Source organism: Betta splendens, chromosome 2 (assembly GCF_900634795.4).
Source record: "Betta splendens chromosome 2, fBetSpl5.4, whole genome shotgun sequence".
Taxonomy (NCBI): domain Eukaryota; kingdom Metazoa; phylum Chordata; class Actinopteri; order Anabantiformes; family Osphronemidae; genus Betta; species Betta splendens.
In genome coordinates this window covers 24,231,750-24,253,415 of record NC_040882.2, presented here as the reverse complement: position 1 = coordinate 24,253,415, position 21,666 = coordinate 24,231,750, and the positions used below count along the sequence as shown (strand labels likewise).

The following is a 21,666-nucleotide window of genomic DNA, read 5'->3' as shown; positions in this document are numbered from 1 at the left end:
CTGTCGGCCTCAACATTTCCATCCTCACTGAATAAATGTCGATGCTAAGAACATTTTACAACCGTTTACTGCGAGACAAACGTACTTGCCAATAGAAAGGTCAAAGGTCGGTGCTCCGGGTCCCCTCCGCGACCGGGCTCCCAGCCGCAGACACTCAGTATCAGGGAACACGCAGTGTAACCTGCAGCACCTGTGAGCTCCCCGGCTGCACTATTACTGTGGTTACAGTCGCCACGGCCGGCTCGGCGCGGCTCATTTGCATAGTTTATGACTCTGGGTGACGGAGGCCGGGGATCATGAGAAGCAGGCAGGCAGCGTGCGGAGCCGGAGTCATGCGGGCCGGCAGTTAAAACCCGTCCAAGGCATCTCTAGGCGGCGATGCGCTGAAGGCTGCGGAGCAAACAGCTGGAGGTAGGTTGTTTTTAAAGGTTCTCCTCGCTAACAGGACGCGTGTACTGCAGCCGGGCCTTTCTTCTGCTCTTGTTCTTGTTATTGCGGCTCGCTCTCCTCTCTGCTCCCGAGGCAAACCCAGGCTCAGGCCCCGGTTTTATACACTTGTCTGTTTTCCTTGGCTCGTCTTGTCTGCTGGATCAAACCGAGCGCCTGCAGAACTGCTTATCGGGTCTGAGAGCACTTAATAAAGCGGTCTCCGGGAAGAATGGGAGGACTGGGACTGGGGGAGCTGAGGTGGAATCCGGTTGTGTGCTAACAAAAACAGATGATAACAGTGATCGCATTGGGTTGAATTATAGACCAAAGATGAAACGTGAACCTTTTGCTGAGTCACAGGAGCAGAGGGTGAACTTTATACCAAAGTGTGTAACATTACTCCTGTGTTAATGATTTATACAGCGGTGCAGTAAAAGGCAGCATACGGCGCATCGCTGTACTGTAAAGTGCAGCCTCGTGCTGCTTTGTTCTTGAATGACATGTCCTAATGATTCGTTAAGTGCCACCATTTATCCAGTGATTTTTTTTGTATTAGTTTCATTTGTTTCTAATGAATGAGCAATTACTTGTTAAAAATGATTGACAGGTCGCGGAGCTTAGAAATATAGCGACTGTAAAGCAAATAGCAGCTTTAACATCAACAACAGCAGGTTAACATACGTCAGTAGCTCAGCGGTCAGACTCTGTGAATAACGAGTGTGTCCATGTGAGAAATAATGGTATATACTGTATTATCCGGCTTAGACATCAAACTAATTAGTGTAATTTTAGTTCAACTGAAGAGTTTAAATTGTATTTAACAAGCGACTGCACAGTTCCTTTTACTCACTAAAAGCAGAACAAATAAAAAGGTGTCATATATAAAATATATACGGGATGATTTCATGTCCCAGATTTGTTAATTAATCTGTTATGATCAGAGCTAACATCAGTGAATGTGTAAACATCAGAGTGTCCCAGTGTCCTGTCAGTGGAGCTTTAATAGGCAATTATGGGCCTCTGCCTTTGTCAGTATTTCAAATAAACAGACACAGACGTCATAACACTGGTTTCTACCGTGCACGACTCCCTCAGTGTTTTTACATTGGGCCCCTCTATGCACTTTTATTCATACTATTCATGGAGTAGTAATAACTATTATTTTCAATGTCTTAAATACAGAAATGTAAAGGTATTATCACACCTTAACGTTTGTCAGTGATTTTTAATGATTGTTAATTTTTAAAATACAAATGCACTGTTTAAATTGAACTTGTAAAAGAATAATATTTTTTTCATACATGTTAATTCTTTGAGCCAACATAACCTGCATCAAAAAAGTATAAGTAAACAGAATGTCACCGAGTGGAACATTTGAAGATAAAAGCAGAAGTAATACATTACCGCGCATGATGTGGGATGAAACTACAGTTTTCAAGGGCTTCAATTTTTTTTTTTCTGTAGAGGGTTTTCAGTCGCTGCAGGAGCTGCGCTGTAGGCCTGGAGATCCTAAAGGGTTAATGAGCTTTAAACTGTTAATATATCTATTTAAATATTTATTGTTAATAAAAAAACATAATAGGATGAATTGCTTAATTATGTGAAGCTGTGAATTGTTGAACATATTTACACTGCTGCTGTTTATGTACAGTTAAATCTCCTGCTGCTAAACGTGTTCCCCTAAGAGGAGGGAGATCATAACAGCAGAGGTCTCACATTATGTAATCTTCACGTCCGCTGTCACGGCATCATTACATCATCAATCTGTTTTTGACTGCCCGGTTCGTGAATTAGCTGTGGCCCACGGTTCTTGGCTGGAAGTGGATGATGTGTTATTGCAGTGGTAGATGTGTTGACCGACATATTCCAGCGAGCACGACTGAGTTTGGCGCTGAAAGCGATGAAAAGGAGAAAGCTGCTCCAGCCGTACAATTACAGCAATCGATAGCTAATTAAGCCAGCGACGATATAACCGGTAATAATGGTGCTGATGCGTCTGTGCCAAACACACATCAGTCGGAAAAGCAAGCGGCTCAAGGAAAGCGCTGCTTCAGTGTCCAGTTTGCTGGGATTTTGTGAATATTACGTTTTAGATGCCAAAAAAAGGAGGGTGTGCATTTTATAGATCTTTATTCTGCTTGATTCTGTTATTTTTATCTATTTAGCGCTAATTTGTTTTTATATTGAGGTTATGGGGCGGCTCACGGTACATGGAGCTAAGGCAGAAGACAAAGGACCAATTGAATGAAGGGGCACAGAGACCATTAGGCCCCTCAGACGACCACAGCCTCTCGTAACGCATGTCGCCCCCTGCTCCCGTGCGATGACAAATATCTGTTGACTCCTTCGATCATCCTTGGGGCTGGAATGATGCACTTTCCTTCCCCTGCTCCCTAAATGCCACACATGCATCAACACTTATGACCTCTCACTGCGTTGCTGCTCTTTTATGTATCACCACCTCCTCGGCCGGTTTCCCCGTTCCCGGCTCCTTTCTTTGGGACTAATCATTCTGCAGGAGGCCGATGCCGGTGCCTCGTGGCCAAAGCCGCACTGTGCGAGAACACAAGCTCAAAAAGAGGCAAAGACAACAAATTATGCTGTGTAGTCCCGTGTTAAGATGATGATGTGGAACACGCTCCTCTGATGCACTATGGATTTGTTCTCTGGAGACGCGTTGTTGTTTTGTATGACTGCAGATGCGATGCAAATGCCAGTCATCCCCTCTCTACTTGCTTGTTGTGTCTCCTTTAGATGCCGAATTGAAAACGAGTCAACACACAAACGCCGTCTTTTTTTTTATTGTCTCACGGCTACAACTCCTGTTTTTGACACACGGGTTGAGTATATTCCTAAAGACGCTGCTTACCCTTCATGCTTGACGTGATTTCAGAGTGGAGGCAGTAGCAGACTGTCCTTCTCTTGCGCGTTACATGTTTCAAAAGACAAGGCTTGAAAGCAGTGCGAGCGAGTGCAGCACATACTCAATTATACAAGCATCTGAAGGACTTGAGTGGTCATGCGTATACAGGCTTCTGTGTAGGAAAGTGGACGCCGTGCGGTTCCACTACATCCTCCTTCCAAAGATAGAGACGGTAATAGACTGGTGCATGAAGTAGAAGCAAACTGCTTCAGAGCACCAGTCGGAGCAGGAGCGCGGTTTAAACAGCACAACTGGATGCTGACAGCAATTACAAATGTTGGTCACGCCTGAACCTGTTAATATCTCAGGACGCTCGCTGGGCCTTCTGCAAGCGAGCGGGCCTCAGCTTTCCCACCGCAGTAAATAAAACATCCATGAAGGAGCAGTAAATAATGTAAACACACAGAAGGAAGATGGGACCTGCACAGAAAGAGGAAATGGAGCATTAAAAGCCGGGACATTTGTCAGCATCACCCTTAGGCAAAGGAACCCAACCTCCATCTACGCCTGCGCCACCTGCTCCTGTGGCTTCTGTTTAACTTTTGTTTTCAGGGCCTGTTTGATGAGACGGGACAAACGAACGGACTGGATGGAGTCTGAGAACGCGACGCCAGATCTATTTGTTTATAGCGTGTGTGATCAGCGTGCGGCAGCTTGTAAAACCCGTGGTGAATGTTTTACAGCAGCCTTTTACCCCGTATGAAAAGTTGAGCAGATCCTCTTGCAGTTTCTGTTGTTTACTTTCTCAATACGTTTACTCTCAGCAAAACACAGAAAGACTTGTTAGCAGAGAACTGAAGCGCAGTGCAGCTTCACGAGACAAAGACAATTGTTTCATCCCATTCATGGCGATAATGTGATACTTAATAAGCCTTTTACCGAAGACAACACATATGCAGTCTTTGTAGACCCAAACTGCGTAACCTCCAATGTGTGAGACGAGCCCCATCCTGAGATTTGCTGAGTGTAGGTGATAATAATTCTTAGAACAGGTGTTGCACCATAAGCCCCAAGGCCCCGGGAAGTGAATGATTAGTGGCATTCCCCCAAGATGCATCACTCCTCTGTATTAAAACCAAACTCTGCCTCTTATTCCCTCCAGGGTTTATTAAGTGGGCCGGTTGCCATAGCGACGCTTTGGCAGGATATTGCCGGGATAAGCCGTAATGGGTCTCTGGACGCAGTTCACTCTCCTCCTGTGGAAGAACTTCACTCTCCGGAAGAGACAAAAGGTAAACTTGTGCTCGGCAGCGAGTCGCCGCAGACGCCGCTGCTGAAACCGGTCAACGGAGCGTTGTGGGATGAGGATTTGCTCCCAGGGTTGTGTTATCAAGGGCATCCAAGGTATTCACGAGAGTGAAAGGTAATAAGAGGGATTTACTAGGAAGATTGTCCCCTATAGGAGTAAGCTACCTTTAACTCTGCCACTAGAAAGCAGGAACAATCTTACCCTAATGCTGAGCAATTCAAGGTGTCACCTTCAATTTTTGCAGATCCTTCGCTCGTGCATGTTGCGTCACGTCGGCTGTATTTTAGATCTAACAAAGCCAGTCTTTGGTCTAATGGCAGTGGAGGAGTGACGAATGCTAAATGCTTTGTTTGAAGGGCAAGTGCTTTCCAGCTTCCTCACAAACCCACTGATTCACCACAACCAAAGACTCTCTTGGCTCTTCATACATTACCAGCTGACGCATGCACGTTCACTGGCGCCGAGGAGCTCGTATTGTGTCGACTGTGTGACTATTATCAGTGTTGACGCTCGGCAGCGCGTCCGCCTGCTTTGCTGTAAGTGTGCAGCAGCTCGCCAGCTGATGGATAACACTTCAAGAGGCTTCACACTTGAGGAGATGTGTCAAAGCCTTCGAGTCCTTTTAGTTTTAGTGGACGGCTCAGCGATAGGGAGGGGATTAGGGTTTGTTTCTAATTGTCAACATATACAAGCTGAGCCTTACAAGCTTGTAGCACATGTTGTGATTAGTCACCAGAGGTGGAGGTCCTTCTGCAGATGACCACACAACAACATGACCCACCATCGAAATCTTTGTCCTAAGAATCTATAAAAAGCTTAAAAGCTGTTTATTGAGTCTACTGTGCCCAGAGTTCAGCGCGGTTCAAAAGGAAAATACTTCCCATAATCTGTATTGTGTGAGATAAGATAAGATGAGCTTTATTGCCCAGATACTGCGTATTGTACACGAACATGGGGAACCTCAGGCAGGTTAAAAAGTAACCAGAACAACAGCGTTATTTCAAACGGCATGATTCCCAAAGTCTCAGTAGCACCAGAGGAAATCCTTTGTCATTTCAGCCTGTGAAAAGCTTGTGTTGCAGCACGACTGATTTATTATATTGATCTGTTGATTTATTAATTCTCAGTACTGGTTGGCTGCTGGCCTTTAGTCTCTGACCCCAGCAGTCCCCGGCCACAACCCTCTCGTTGCTGTCACACAGGCCTACGTGTGATCAGGGCTGATAAATGGCAGCCTTATTGCCTGACGTCAGCTGCTCTGTGTGGGTCAGAGCACGCCGTCGAGGAGCCCAGTTAGCCTCACGAGCCGTTACAAAGAGCTGCGCTGTGTTCTTTGATCTAAACCCTCGCAGTGATGAGGAGAGGACGCGCAACCGCCCACGTGCTTTGTTGAGGGTTCGAGCGCAGCATCGCAGAGAGGGAACAAAAGACGTCTTCACACATGCACGTGCTAGAATCAGCTTTCATCCAAGTTCACACTTTCCTGGAATAACTCAAGGCAAAGTCATTTGCAGATTTGAAACTTTGCATCTGAGAAGTGTTTTCTGCTGTGCTGTATGTGTAGCTTATCAGACAGCTGAACGGGCAGGAAGCTATCGGGAGCCGCTACGAGTCTGGGACAGTGCCGTTCTGTGTGTGGATGCAGCATATTTGGCCAATGTCAACATGAAATATTGTTATTAGACAAAACCAGTGGGAGTTAGCAAGGACAATGGTGCTTCTGGAGGGCTTGTGGAGGTTAATGACCAATTATATGAATGCCTCACCAAGCATTTTAAGATTTTATAACGGGCATGAAACTGATTTTATGGTCCAGCATTTCACATAATTTCATAGGAGGAGATTATCTGTTCACAAAGAAGCTGGTGTCCGATGGCAAATGCCTGGGGAGCCAGACACTGAGAGAGTCCCCACCATCGCTGTGTTCCCGTCTCCATCCCTTCTCGTCAGAATACATTATGATAATTCCCCCTCTCAGCAGAACTATTCGCTCTCTGACTCGCAGACCGGAAGAAATTTGAAAGCCCATCTAGTTTGTTTGAAATATGTGCCATTTCCTCATCTGTAATTTAGTGACGGATTTAAACCATGAACACATGCCTCCACATTCAACCTTCCCTTACCTGCCTCACTGCAGCAAGCTTGTGTTACTTCCCATGGTTTCCATGGCAATGCGGCGTAACAAGCAAATGTATACTATTGTATTTTTCTCACCCCTTTCTGCCCCGAGGTTCAATTATGAAGACAGCTGTCGTATAGATCCTGTCTTATTATTAGCGCTAATGTGAGTCATCAGACACGTCTGAGTGCATCTCGGAAGCAGGGGATTTGTCGATGGAGGCTTCCAGCTGATTCCTCTACGCAGGTCACGAGTGGGCGGGGTCGGCCGAGGTTGGCGGAGGGGGGGGGGGCTGTACGGGTGAGAGCAGGGCCGGCGGGGGAGGTGGCTGAGTGATGGCGTGTCAAAGGGCGTGGGATGAAGACTGAACGATGCTCGAGATGGATCCTGGTCTGCGCTTGGAACATTCCACCATGCAGATGAGTGCTTCTCATGAGGCGAAGCCTGTTGTCACCCTTCTGCTCATTACCTTGACTCTTTTGCAGAGAGAAACTGGAGCGCTTTGGTGTTTCCACAGTAACAACAGTGTTTAAAAAAAGCAGACAGGTGTATGTGGTGAACGTGAAAGCCTGAACCTGTAGGCTGTACCGTCTATTATTAATTTTGGTGCTAGAATATCCTTCAAGGCCAACTAAGGAAGAATAATACGAGAAACTAGCTTATGGGCGAGTAAAGCCTCGAGGCCATCGATTTGCTTTTCAGCGTTGGGCTTCCACCCTCCCTGCGGCTGGAATAAAAGCCCGGCGTGTCACCCCGTGCAACTACTGAGATGTTTGTATTATAGCAGGGAAGTGGTTATTTAGGAGAGGATTGAGGTTGGCAAGGAGGTTATAAGGCTTCTTTGATAGGGGAGTCACAAGCACAGGCTGCTCTAACCGCAGGACACATGAGCTGCAACCACACAGTCGCTGTGAAGCGCATCCAGGACGTCATGAACCAGTCACTGACTATATCAAGTGTTGTTTCCAGCCTCAATTACCATTTAAATTTGCAATAGAGTTCAAAATTTGTTTGTGTGAAGGTTTGCGAAAACAGCTGGTTTGAGGTTGTATTTTTGTAAGATTCATTAACAAATTATGAAAATGCAATCGCTCTTCATTTGCTCAGGTGCGGCTGGTCGTTGAAGTGCTATGGCCTCTGTTCCTCTTCTTCATACTGGTGTGGGTGCGGACCACCAACAAACCGATCTACAAAGACCAATGTGAGTAGGAGCCCACATGCGCATCATTCAAATCGAGATTTTAATGTGCGTTTCCATAACAACTGTATCAAAGGGATGAAGACACACACAGCTTCGGCCGGCTGCTGCTGAGTAGATGAGTAAGGGTTTATTTCTCCTCTCCTCCCGAGGTCACTACCCAAATAAAGCCATGCCTTCGGCTGGAGTGCTGCCCTGGCTTCAAGGTGTAGTGTGTAACATCAACAATCCCTGTTTGAACTCTCCGACGCCAGGGGAGACGCCCGGACAAGTCAACAACTTCAACAACTCCATGTAGGTTCAGTCAAAAGTCGTGATCCAGTTCCTTGCTTGTCCTGTACAAACTTGGCAATAAGCTGATTCTGATTTGGTCCTGAGGCATTAAATAGACATTGGTGGCGCTATTTTTCTGTAATTTGCCAGAATTGCCGGGATGCTGATTGAGCTGCAAACCCTCCTGGTGAACAGATCAGTTCTCAGCAAGGCCCAGTTACTGGCAGACGACATCAGCCAGTGGGCTGTGGTTCTGTCCCAGTCCAGCTCCAGTAACGGTAAGACTGTGCATGAAAGAGTTTACGTTGTCTTTGCAAAGAACTCTCCTCCCCTTCATGTGAGGGGAGCATTTGTTATTCCTAAATAATCCCTCAAAAACAATGTTGTGTGATTATTTATGATGCAATTTGCCTTGCAGACTGACAGATCATTTGTCTTGATAAGTTGCTGTTTTGCATTAGGCTCATTTAGCCTGATGATATTCAGATTTTCATACAGCACCTAATTTGCAAAAAGGCAAAGAGAGGCGGCCTGTTCAACAAATGGCTTGTGGGCCATTTGCATTTCGGGGTCGCCGGCTTGTAATATACAAGATTAAATCCATCAGAGATCTAAGCCTGGGCGTAATTAATGGGTTCTTCTGTCTGAGGTGAGAGCACAAAAAGGTCATTAGCGAGAATAGGGATGGGAGTAGTATGAAAGGGCTGCGATGGCCGAGGCGATTGTGTTGTCTCTTTCTGTTTTCAAGGGTTGATTAAAAGGCTCGGGTGGTCACTTCAGTCAAAAAGGCAATAGTATTGAAGACGAGCCCAGAGCATGTCTCACCTCTCTATTATCCAACCTGCGCGTGTGTCATGGCTTTCCTGCAGCCACGAACAGCATATGAATGTGTTAAATACAAGTCGGGGGTTCTACTGAGCATCAGGGGTGTGTCAGACTCATTAATTCCAGATCAAATTGACAAACATTTACCTTTTCTGAATTGTAGCTCAGCCATGATGAGTCAGGCCGGTGGAAGGGGTGAACTGGTGGAGTGACGTAACCTCTACGCTGAGATAATTGCTGAATAGAAGCAGCTCTGCAGCTTTGTCGAGGTGTGGAAGGCTGCGGTTAATCAGGAGAAAATGGCTGCTTAGCAGTCTGGGACATGTTCGGCAACAAATCGCCGCCTGCAACTCAAGTTCAACTTGCACCAGTGAAGGATTTAATTGAAACTGTCGTCTAGATCATAATTCGATCTCAGAGCAACTTGGGAAACAATCGCGTTTGCAGGAAACGGGCGAAGTTGCTTTTATTTTCCGGGCTTTGCCTGATGGACGGGGCCATTATCACTTTGGATAACAGCTAAACAGGCTGCTGTCCTGCGTCTCCCAGCACCGTTGCAGCATGGGTGCCCATTAGTGTCACACGTGTTTATACTCTAAGTGTCTGCAGTCGTGTGGAAGCCAAATGGATGAGAACGAGTGGCGGCAAAGGAAATATGACAATTAGAAACAATCACTGATCCTGTGCTACTGCTTCCTTACGCTCAAGCTCGGCCAGTGAACCTAGGGAGCCTCCTACGAGACAACCAATCCTTTACCGCGTATCTCAAAGACACTCTGGGAGTCCCAGCATCAGTCGCACTAAGCCTGACGAATGCTAAGGTTTTCATAAATCCAGTGAGTACCGTCGACACAGGCATAAACAACAGTCAGATGACACAGTTCCATTAACGCTGGTGCTTCTTCCTCCAGATGACGGGCACCCCGAGGCCCGATAGCCTGAGGAGGCTGCTGTGTGAGGGGACAGGTCTGGATGGGTATGTCCAATTTAGCAGCCCAGCTGAGAAGGAGGCTCTTCAGAATGTCAGCTGCTCCCTGACGCCGCAGCAGCTGATCGGCGCCCAGCAAAAGCTCCTGCAGAACCTGGATGTGAGGAGAGTGCTCTCAGCGGTGAGCTGCTCATTAGACCTCCCCGTGTCACCATATGTATCTGTCTGTCAGTTCCACGATTATAAAGCCTTTTAATCCCTCCTGTGTAAACAACAACGTCTGAGCTAATGACGGTACATCAGATATTGTGTATGTTCTTTCAGTATATATGAGATTTTCATGCCTCTCTTTCTGGTATGTGGACATTTTGTCTGGTTCTGAAAGATAAATACCATAAGAGAAAGTAAACATAGCTGCCCGGGGTAATTTTCAGCCTTGTGATTCTATCAATTATATAGTGTCAGATGAAACCATCCCAGACGCCACATTGTCTGTTCTAACTATAATTCTCGCATGACTTGCTGTAAATTGAATAAGGAGACGGTGGCTTTCTGTGCCAGGCGATTCGAGCTGCTCGCGCGTCCGGCCCTGTGACGTGGAGACGCCATCCGTTTTTAAAGTTACAGCGCGCTAATGCGTCCACTCCGCCCTCCACTACCGCCGCCGCGTCATTACACTACTGTACTTGTACTTCTCACATTCCGAGCGGGAAATGGCCTCCCCTCCCGGCGGGCGCAGGCTTTGAACGCCGTCGCTGTCACGCGCACCTCTGTGTCTGTTACTAGAGTGCATGCAATCAGGAGGGAATTATTTATTAGAACCAATGTTTTCCTGAATTCTTTCAAATCTCCCATCTTCCTGTGGGATGATGAAAGCCCGCACTTTTCTTTGGGTTTATCTTTCAGAGAATATATATGGGACAGCAAATCCAATAAATAAATGATAAGGAAGGAAGTTCGTAGGAGAGAGCATTTGAACAATTTAAGCCCACAGGCGTTTTGAGGAGGAGAGAAAACAGAAAGCCTAGACGAGATATGGAGGAAAAGCTCTTCAGTGCCTCAAGCAAATGGGTGGAAAAGAACATCAAGCCTTCCTACTTAGAGCTTGACGTTGCTGAGTGATTGTGATAACAACAACAACATAAAGAAAAGGACACGGGGAGATGCTTTGGTTTATCGTGGAGGGAAGTAAGTGGCAAACGCTGATTTAGACGCGAGTCCCACGACTTTGCGTTTGGGTGATTTAGGACACGGGCGACGGTAAACAAAAGGCACACCGGCCTCTGTCTCTCTCTAATCTGTGCAGTTCATTAGCTCAGCAGAGCGCTCTCCAGCCGTCAGCCCTGTGTGGTCATAGCGGCCTCGTGGATGGGCTTTTTTTTTAATGGGCTCAACAGGCAGCGAATAGAAAGCCATGACTGGAGCCTTCGGCAACAAAGAAGCAGTGGAAGCTGAGGTTAACAAACGAGCGAGGCACCTGCAGTGTGTCAGGCCTTTGAATGTGACCAGGCTGAATCCTGTCCAGCTCCTCTCCCTCCTGTACTTCCACCATTCTGGGGGTTTGTCTCGCATTCACTTCTAAGCGTTCTCATTTCATATGCCGGCCGACCGCGCGGCTCCCCTAATGCCGCCTCGACATGACACTTGATGTATGAAAATGACAGCGTTGGAAAGGCCACGCCATTTAGTTCCTCTAATTGGAGTCGTGGCGTGTACCTTAGGAATGTCACTGGAACACACTGTAACATTTGTCACTGTACTAACTGTGTCAGGTGTGATGGCGTCGGGATACAATTCACAGGTCAATATCCAAGAATTAGTGCGTAAATTGCCGTCATATTGCATGTTTAATGGGATTACTGGTAGGAAACTGGTATTTTCACCCTGCCCATGGACGTCACCAGTGGTCTAATGAAGGTTTATAACCCGGTCCATACGGAAATGGGAGCTGTGGTTGTACCGTCGTACAGGGACGATGCCCTGCAAGGATGATTTATAGATTTGATTACATCTGTGTTAAATCTGCTATCGATCTGCTGTGTGACACGCGTGTTCGTTGCCCTCCTCAGCTGCCTTCAGCTTTGAACCTGAATGCAACAGACCCAGCGACACTCCTGGGGAAAACCAGTCGCGACGCTTTACCCGTGATTCAGGAGGTTAGTTACACTCACTGATGCCATGAAGCTACTGGACCAAACCAAAACAACTTCTGTTGTACTGGGACGATGACATCACAGGTTGTCAGACGTTTCCTGGACTGGCGGCCATTTTCACATGCGTTCTCAAACCTGACCACCTTTACCTTCTTTAATCCAGGTGGCCCGGCTGCAGAGCTCTCAGGTCTTCACGGCCGCCCGCTCATTGGATTTCCAGGGGGACATGACCGGCAGCATCAGTATGCTGCTGTGTGGAAAGCAGCCTGACATCAATTCCACCAAGATGACCCTCAGCTTACGCTCACCTAGACAGGTGGTTAACAGCAAGTCAATCTTCGTTACAGGCAACGCTTCAGGTAAGTGCTGCAACCATGTTGTTTTTAAAGCAAAGCTGTCGCTGGGCACTCGTGTCTTGTTCGTTCATCTGCGTCTTACATGTGCGGTAAGGAAGAAAATGCACAGTCAGCATCTTCCCTTCCAGCCGGGAAGCATCGCGTGATGCTGACGCCGGGTACCTGTGGCACAGCTGGAATGGCTCCGACTGGATCCCAGTACGAGCAGCTGCGTCTAGCATTAATTGCAGCCGGTGAAGTCGGCTCTTCTCATTTTCGCTACAACGCTGTGCAATCCCCGCCCTGACGTAATGATGCTTTCTTAATGGAGTGCGAAGTCCAGAGCTGGAAGCTGATGTTTTTTTCTGGGTGGCGCGGAGTCATAAAGCCCAAATATATGGCATCCTAAATATGAGCATATGGCGAGCCAAACTTCCCACAGAGGACAGATGGTGTCACTAAAACACTTCTCAGAGTTCTAAAGTGGCTTTTGGTACTATTCGGAACGGAAGCGGCGGCGACCATATTGTGAACATTTGTTCTCCGATTCTCCAGCGCAGCGTTAATTGCACCGAACCTGACTCCGTTTGCTTTCTAGTGGTTGAAACGAGCAGCCGTTGCTCACTGAAGTACAGCCAAGTTAAAGCCACCGTGAACTGTGACATCTGCTAAAAATAAACGTGTAAATGTGTCAGTGTGGGTGTAATCATCTCTGACTGGCAGATTTAACTCTTTAACAGCACTGTAGCTAGCGAGGAAACGCATCCAGCCACAGATGCAAGCTTTCGCATGCGCTCCAGGTATAAACTGCATCACTGTGTAACCAGTACCAGTAAAGAGCCTCTTATCTTTAAGCAGTGTCTGTGGCCTGAAGCCTGTTGGTGAAGGCCTGAGGCTTCAACCACGGCAATGCCCCCCCGATCACCACATGATCACAGATACTGTGTGGTGAGTCCGTCCGAGCTGTCGTTTGGCTCAGGTTTAAGTGACAGAAACAGCCAAGTGGTTCACACTAAAATATTCCTGGTAACGTCCATAAGCATTTACTACAGCAGGCTAAGCATCATTTAGATCTTTTAACCTCCTCTTGTAAGACATGCCGGTGGGCCACGATTGCCTAGAGGGGCTCGCGTGGGCGGGGCTGCATTCACACACCTGAAGTTTTCAAACAAGACCTGACCTTAGCGTGTGAGATGCATGTTTGGATCCTGTGCTAACAGCTAACGACTGATCAAGCCTTTGCACCTGGTTCCACCAGCTGATGTTTGCTAGTGTTGTTATCATCAGCTTCTAGTCCTGTATGAAGTGACAATTAATTATACACATGCATGTGTCACTGATGACTGGAAGGTTGCTGGTCCAACTCCAACTGATTTAGACCCATAGGGCTCAGGTGTGAAATTGTGTAATTATATGATTATATGTGACCAGTGTGGAGTGCCATTACGTAAACAGTTCCAGGTGGTGGTGCAGCTTTTAAAGTTAGTCTGCACTTGTTCCATTAAACCCTTGAGAATCGAATCTCGGGTGCAGCTTTTTGCAGCCTCGCGCTCATTAGAGGCCACGTCTTCCTGTTTCATTAGGAGCCTGCGCTGCACAGAATTAGATTTTAATAAGAAACCTGTTCCCCGAGAATAAAGCTGCGCGGTAAAGTGGAATCGCATGCTAGTGCCAGCGCAAATTAGCAAAAACACTGTATCATCCATGCAAAATAAGCACTAACGTCTCTGTTAGCATGCTAATGGCTGATTTGGATTTGCTGTGGCATCTCGTGGTGTTGTCTGTACGGAGTTAAATGAATGTGGAGCATGCAGTACGTCTGCATAATGGCCAATTACAACTGCTTTGTAAGTGTAAAAGTACACTCGGAGGAATAGTAAAATAGCTACAATAAAGGCCAGCACTCATGTTTCCTTAACGGCTCAGTAATACTCCCCTCCCAATTAATTGCTGAGAGCGAAGGGAACCTTCTGAGTCATCATCCCGCCTGGTCCTGCGTGACGGTAAACAGTGACGTTACGCCGTTCTGCAGTGTCACGCGCTTCAGGCGCCGGCGTTCATTACAGTCCCAGACGCATGTTAAATGTGATAGGCTGCGTCTGCTCCACCGGGTCGTCTCTCTGAATAATTAGTAATTGTTACCCTTTATTTCCAGTTTCAAGCGCATCCCTTTAATGTAAATGGAGGCAGGTTGAGCCAGAATACGTGTGTCTTTGAAGGTGTTAGGAGCGAGAGTGCGCCGTCTTCTACTGACTGTCAAAGCCTCTCCTTCTCCCTCTCAGCTGTGAACAAGTGGCTTCAGTAGGATTCCTTGTCAGACATACAGTAAATGCTGCTCGACTGTGCACACACGCTGGTCTGACGTCTCACGGCGCACGCCATCAAGCGCCTAAAATAGGACTAATGTGTGTTTTCGTGTGCTCGTGTGCGTGTGGCGTCAGCGTTTCCTCGCGTCCACGGCTCCTCTCTCGCTGCGGCGCCGAGCCCAGCCGGTCTCCAGGGCGCTGCTCAAATTGATTAAATTTGCCAGGTAAGTTGAGGGGCTGACTTCGGGCTCCAAGCAATTATTTGACTGTGGCTATAATCTGGTGTAAAGAACAGATTCTCTTGTTCCTCCGCGCAGCTGTGTTGTAATGAAGCGCGGATCAGAACCATGCAGATCACGGCTCTGTATAACGCGTGACCTCTGCAATCTGAGACGCAATATCAAAAAATCACGTATACTTTTCACTGCGAGTTTGTCTCTGGCATCTATATTTGCCCTGGTTATTGAATAAAATCCTCTGTTTTGTGTCTCTTGTTGGTCTAAGTGTGTGACTCATCGCTGTGCTTTATTTCATAATCACAGTCTTTTTCGCATCTGAAATATCAAGCTAGACGTGGTAATAGACAGCGGGCTAAAGATATAACTGCGTTTGTGACGATATGCAGCGTATACAGCAGATATCCCAAAATGCCCCTGGGTCTGGGTGACAGCGGGACGTGAGGCATTCGTTTGCCGCCGACAGGTTCAATTGTCTAATTGGGCCTCCATGTTAACGGCCTGCGAGATTTATGGTGTAACCCATCGCGAGTGCAGACCTCTAGACTTTAAAGCACTGCTTTAATTAGCGCGACCAGCCACTTTTGACCTCTGGCTCCATCAGAAATCCATTTCTCCATTGATGACCTGCATATTATCTTTTATCCCACATGAATAATTGCAATAAGGCGGCGTTTTGCCTCAAATACAGATCCTTTTACAAGCCGCACCGCTTTTATTTCAAAGTGACGCTTCTGTCTGTACAGTACGTTGCACATATTATCAGGTGTTACGACTACAGAAAGCGGCATCTGTGCAGGCCTGGCGGGGAACAGCTGGCCAGACTCGTACTAAAGGGGGGCCATTAGCTGCCCGCGCACATGCCTCCCAGAGCACCTTGGGGGAAGATGGCCAGCAGGCGGGAGGGCTAACATTTAATTGCGGTGAAAATGACCACTAAAGTCTCCCTGATGTTGGGAATGTTTGGCCTGGCGAGATGAGATGAAGAGCAGGACTGGGGCGTCGCCGCCGTGCTGGCGGGAGAAAAATGAAGAAGGACCAGCAAAAGCAGCGGCCATGACAGGTCTCTAAACTAAAGCCACTGTTAGCAACAGATTAAAAAGGCCACCGGCCAAACTGACTGGCAGGCAGCGCACTTAACATTTTGAAGTAGCACACTGCAGGAGCCACATATTTTAAGTGGGAACAAAGCCGTGCAGCACAGGCTGCAGACGTAATCCATGCTTTCCTTTCGGGGCAGGTCCTCGTGTGGCAACCTGCTCTCACCCCGGCAGAGAGGTTAAATTACTAACAATCACAGCGCTGCTCAGCATGTTGACTCTTTTCCTCTGCTTCACACCAGCATGTACTCGGGCCTGAACTCTATACGGCAATAATGCCATTAAAGCTGCATTCACTTTGCGGCCAACGGGTAACTAATGTGCAATAAGGCCGCTGTGCTGTAACTCACCTGACATCTACATCATGACAGCTTGTCGTTTGATCAGCTGTCGGGGGTCCCGTGTTTGAGGGAGAGGGTTCACTTCCTTATCAACAGGAAACAAAGACCTTTGTCGACTTAACTTGTGTTCTACAATCTTTATCGAGGGTCTGTCGTAAGAGTAGCGGTACCCGTATCTAATGTAAGATGGCACAGATGGCTAATAATGCATTATGGGTAGTTGCCTCGTGGCCTGAAGCTACTGGTGCTTCCCTCCTAACACCAGTACTTATTGTTTCATCAGTTGCAACAATGGGGGAAGAGGTCCTGTGGGTGAACCCAGCGGTCCACCAGTGGTTCTGTGTTCTTCTTTGGGCTTTTCCCAGGGGTCCTAGACCACGAACTGGCACTCGGGGCCTGACCTGTGAGTGGTGGTGTTATTAAGACTGACCTCTTAGTGGTCTGCTTCGCGAGGGGCAGCGCTCCCTTCTGGGACTAGATTGGATGCTTTCTCACCTTCACTTCTGCAAGACAGGAACAAATGAAGTTGGGAGCTGTGGGTTTGCGCTGGAAGGCGCCTCTCGCTTCCATCCGAGAGACTGATGCTGCAGCAGTTTGGGCCCCCACCACATGTCAGGTTTTACAGGCTCAACGTTACAGCTCGTCCCTTATCTCATTGAGCGCCAGGCTACGGCTCAGTACGGCTCATTAAAGGACAGCTGGTCCTCAGATAACAGCTGCCTAACAATCCAAGTGTCAATATTTCCCAATATGAAACTTAGCTCCTTTAACATCCAGGCTGCTGGAATACTGTCTGAGTGTCTGATGATGTCACTTCAAATCCAGCTCCAGTGGGTGTCGTTCTTTCATAGCACTTATTAGGTTTTATGTCTTAGAATGCTGTTGGTTGTTTAGAACTGGCAGTTTTAAGGGGAAGCTAAGCACTATTACCAATAAATATACAGTAAACTCACGGTGCAGCATGTTTGTATCGGCTCAGTACTCTAGTGTAGGTTGAGAGAGTGGTTCAGGAAAGTATCAGTGTAGCGTTAGACTTATGGAGAGGCTTTCGCTCAGTGCTATAGGGACGTATGAATTTCAAGCTCATGTGCAATATTTATCCCATTTCCCTCCTGGGTGCTGCAAATCCTATAGTTTGGTATAGATCTTATAGGCTTCCATCCCTTTCTCCTGCTCCATGAAAGGCTAGAGTACACACAGCGTACTGCACTGTATGCACAGAGGGATCAGAAATGTAAAGTTAATGTTTAGGTTCTAGACTTGACGTTCCCTGTCTTCCTTTTCTGCTTTAGAGACTTTTTGCCAGACTCTTGTTGACACCCTGGCGGGCACACCTGGTCTCCGCAGCATTTGGAGCACTTTCAAGCCGTTATTGCTGGGGAAGGTCCTCTACACACCTGATACGCCTGCTGCTCGTCTCCTGGTGAGAGAAGTAAGTCGAGCGCCGCCACGTATTTATATGCACCCCGACTTTCCTTGCGCTTGAGAAGCAAGTTCAGGAGCTTCATATTGAGGGAAAAGGAGGAGACGAGTACAAATCCATACACTCAGGTTCTGACCAGTTACAGCTTAAACGCACCACCTGGGGAAAGAATGGAAATGATACAGTAGGTAGTCAGCAGGCCCGCGACTAATGGAGCGCATTTTCATGACGTGACATTTCTCTGAGACATTAGCATCATTCCGATAAGAGTGCAACTAAAACAAACAACAGGCAGGCGGCGGGGACTTAACATTGAGAATACATAATGAGTCTGAGCAAAATGTGCCGACTTCACAGCGAGCGGCCCGGTGTTGGCACAGGAGGCCGCCTCGACAGCAGACGCACTCAGATTGTTTACAAGTCAGCCTTTGTGGTAAATAAGCCCATTTACATGTGTCACCGCGGGGGGCGGCGCCGGCGCAACGCCGTGATTTCCTTGAGGGATTAGAGCGATGTGGAGCGTGCCCGTGTTTGCGCACTGCGGGTTCAGTCACGGGGAGAGGCGGGATGAATGGACGCATAATCGCCGCTTTGCTCTTTGTTTCAGGCCAACGCCACGTTTGACGCCTTGGCCAAGTTGAAGGAGCTCGCTGATTCGTGGGACGAGCTCGGGCCGCGCGTCTGGAGTTTCCTTGAAAACAGCACCCAAGTCAATACGATACGGGTAAGGCTCTGAGACGAGACTTCCAGATTCCGTGTCAGCGTTTAACACAATGAAAACATCGTCTGTCATTTCTATAGAGATACTCTAAAAAACACCACATACAGTACTTTCATATAAACGCTACAGTTTTGCTTTAGGGGCCCAGGTACTGTATGTTGCTGTAACAATCAGTAAAAACACGCAAGTTGAGCCATGCATATACTGCAGGTGTGTATTTGTCTGTAATTAGTTGCACCTTCTGTTAGATATGGAAACCAGGGGTGGGAAGTAATTATGGATAAGTGCAGCCTGGCAGAAAGGATTATCTATAGAAGTAGAGGACATGGACTCTCCTGCACTACTTCTCTCTCTCTCTGCCTCATTCTCCCCTTCTCTCTCTTTGCCTCTCTTCGTATTTCCTTGACACTGACATTACTCCAGTGTCACTCCAAATGAGCTTATAGGCAGCTGGAGGGATGCAGACTCTGGGAGCTCCATATAGCCAGGGTATTCATTACCCTAGCCCTAACCTTTACACAAATGGGCTGCCAATCCTCCCTTTGTCTTCATTTGCCCCCCCCCCTCCCTTCCTTGCTACCTCTGCTGGTGGCTTCGGAGGTTTGTCATCTTCAGAGGTCCTTCAAGGTCACAGGCATGTTTTACACAGATGCACCAATTACCATGACAACCGTAGCCACATTTCAGATAGCAGATTTAGGCGGTATCTCCGACTAGAAGGGCAGACAGTGCTGTTGCTTATTTTCTCTCATGGTAGAAACCCTGTTTGACTCTATTACCCGTCTGTTTACATACATGGACCTCAAGCGATTTACACAAAGTTTGCACGTTACACTTGAAGTCCTTCAGGTTTTAGTCCTGGTTAACTTTAATGGTTTTGTATTCTGAGGAATCTACCTCGTAAGAAGAGGAGAAGCTGAAAACTCTTTAGCGTGCAGTCAAACACCCAGCTTTTATTAAGCTGTTCGGTAATAGGCCTCATTCTATGCAGCAAACAGGCCGATCTGATTTCATGCTGCTCCAGGTTTGGATAGATTTCACTTCGAGGCAGAAAAAAGCCAGTCACCTTGCTGAGGATGCACACCCTGACTTAATAACACCATCTATTACTAGCGTCTCCTTCAACAGCTGTTAATTTGAAACAGCCAGTTACTGCATGTTTGATGTCAGCCCACCTTGAACTTGACAGACACGTATTTATTATGTATACCTATTGATGGAATTGAACTGTGCTCTCTCCGACCATTTGTCCGCAAACCTCAAGTCTCTCATTTGAGCGGGTGCGTGACCAAACTTTGCCTCAATGGTTAAAGCCATTGTGCCAGCATGTCTCCACAGCTTTCACCACTAGAAATGGCTCACAGATTCTCAAAAACACACTGTCGACGGGCCATTTTCTGGATGGCTGTAGCGAGTCTTAAAAGGTCACATGCAGAGTAGACATTACTTCATTTGACACTTTGTCCTGAGGTTCAGCAGCACATCTTTAAACGTGTTGACGCTGAAAGGCCACTGAGCCGCAGACGTCCACTTCTCAGCCGCTCAGACCTACTTACCAACGTGAAGCTAAAATGATTCATAGTAACATGAGTGACTTAAAGCAGGTCCTACGCTGGTACAGGGTGGTGTAAACTGCCGCCTTTATGTTTAAGTGTAGTTTACATAAAACCAGTGTCATTATCAGAGCGGTTATCACTTGGGCGTTAATTTGACAGCAGCGGATGCCGGGTGGGAGTGAGAGGAAGGGTTGTGGCCACTAAAGGGCAATGATGTATTTCAACCAAGCTGTGGGAGCTAAATTACCTTATTATCGGAGAGCTATTGTTTCAGGACCTCGCAATCATTTGTTTCTCCCAACAAAAGCACATATTTATTTATCGTATATATTTCATGATGAGCAGCTTGAGCCATGACCTGACACAAATTAAAATGAGAATATGCGCATGTATGTGCTATTTGCTGTACAACAGCCACAGCCATGAATAATGGATGTGTGGGTCTAGAGCCTCCTCCTTAGATTAAATAATTCTACAGGTCAGACATTACAGAACGTCCTATTTAATTCTCGCCGCTCCTTATTGAGCTCAGATAATTACTCCCGCTTTCTCGCCTTCCTGATCAGGCTCTGCTGGCGAATCCCGTCTTTGCCGCAGCTCTCAACCAGCCTCTCAACGGCACCGGATGGACGGCAAAGCGGCTGGCCGACTTCCTGTCCAACGGGCCTCCGGGGCCCACGCTGGCCTTGAACTGGCGGGATGTTTACAACACCACGTCCCAGATGCTGAAGCTCCTCTCAGACTTCATCGGGGTGCGTACTTGGTTCTAGCGCTCACTTCCTGCACCTCACCAGCTCCATCGTGTAACAAAGGGATGGGTATCTAATAAACTAAGAGCTTTGATTCATATTGGCAATCTGCAGTATATTTTCTCCGCCCTCCTACTGTACCACCGTTCTACTGAGCATCTCTCTGATGTGACTTTTATGCTAATATGACTTGTGTGGATTTATTTATCTGAGTCGACACTAAAACACTGTAAAACCACGAGCAAAACTACTTTTTGGTGATTAAGGGTAATTTCTGATGCATCAGCGTTCCTCTGCTAAAAACATGAGGTTTATTCACGTTGAGCTGCATCATTTCATTAAATAATAATCACATTTTTTATCATATATTTAAATGCATTTTACTGTCAATCTCAAATGGAAACAATTCGGTGTTGCAGCAGTTACCACTCCTGCTTTTACACAGATTTACTTACACACAGTATGTGAGTGGTGCTTCCTTTATATAATTACTGCACTTTCAGTTGGAGCTGTGACCCAGCGGGGGCCTTTGCATCTCAGGCATGAAGTGTCAGTGTTTAGCACATGGCTTCTGGTGTTTTTATTGTGGCTTCTTTGTTGCTGACTCTGTGCTCTGCTGTCTGTTCAAACCAATATCAAGACTTTTCCAGATGACATTTAGGCTTTTTCATCTGTCAGCCTTTGTGTTTTTTTTTTTTTGCACAGTTGGAAAAGTCTTTAAGTTTTTGTTTTATTCATTAAACTTTCATATCCTCGACTTAGAAAACTGTCAAGTCCATAGGAAGCTGTGTCACTACATTTT

General features: G+C 47.1%; 1 protein-coding gene across 1 annotated transcript in view; it reads left to right on the top strand.

Moving 5' to 3' along the window:
- Positions 1 to 210: 210 nt before the first annotated feature.
- LOC114850366 (phospholipid-transporting ATPase ABCA1-like) overlaps positions 211 to 21,666 on the top strand; it is a 93,279-nt gene continuing 71,823 nt past the window's right edge. The window contains exons 1-12 of the mRNA XM_029142279.3: positions 211 to 411; positions 4,455 to 4,584; positions 7,828 to 7,921; positions 8,071 to 8,212; positions 8,342 to 8,469; positions 9,725 to 9,852; positions 9,928 to 10,125; positions 12,014 to 12,100; positions 12,261 to 12,456; positions 17,708 to 17,847; positions 18,446 to 18,562; positions 20,682 to 20,867. Coding sequence (XP_028998112.1) covers positions 4,519 to 4,584; positions 7,828 to 7,921; positions 8,071 to 8,212; positions 8,342 to 8,469; positions 9,725 to 9,852; positions 9,928 to 10,125; positions 12,014 to 12,100; positions 12,261 to 12,456; positions 17,708 to 17,847; positions 18,446 to 18,562; positions 20,682 to 20,867 — 1,482 coding nt within the window. The 5' untranslated portion in view covers positions 211 to 411; positions 4,455 to 4,518. The remainder of the gene's footprint in view (positions 412 to 4,454; positions 4,585 to 7,827; positions 7,922 to 8,070; positions 8,213 to 8,341; positions 8,470 to 9,724; positions 9,853 to 9,927; positions 10,126 to 12,013; positions 12,101 to 12,260; positions 12,457 to 17,707; positions 17,848 to 18,445; positions 18,563 to 20,681; positions 20,868 to 21,666) is intronic.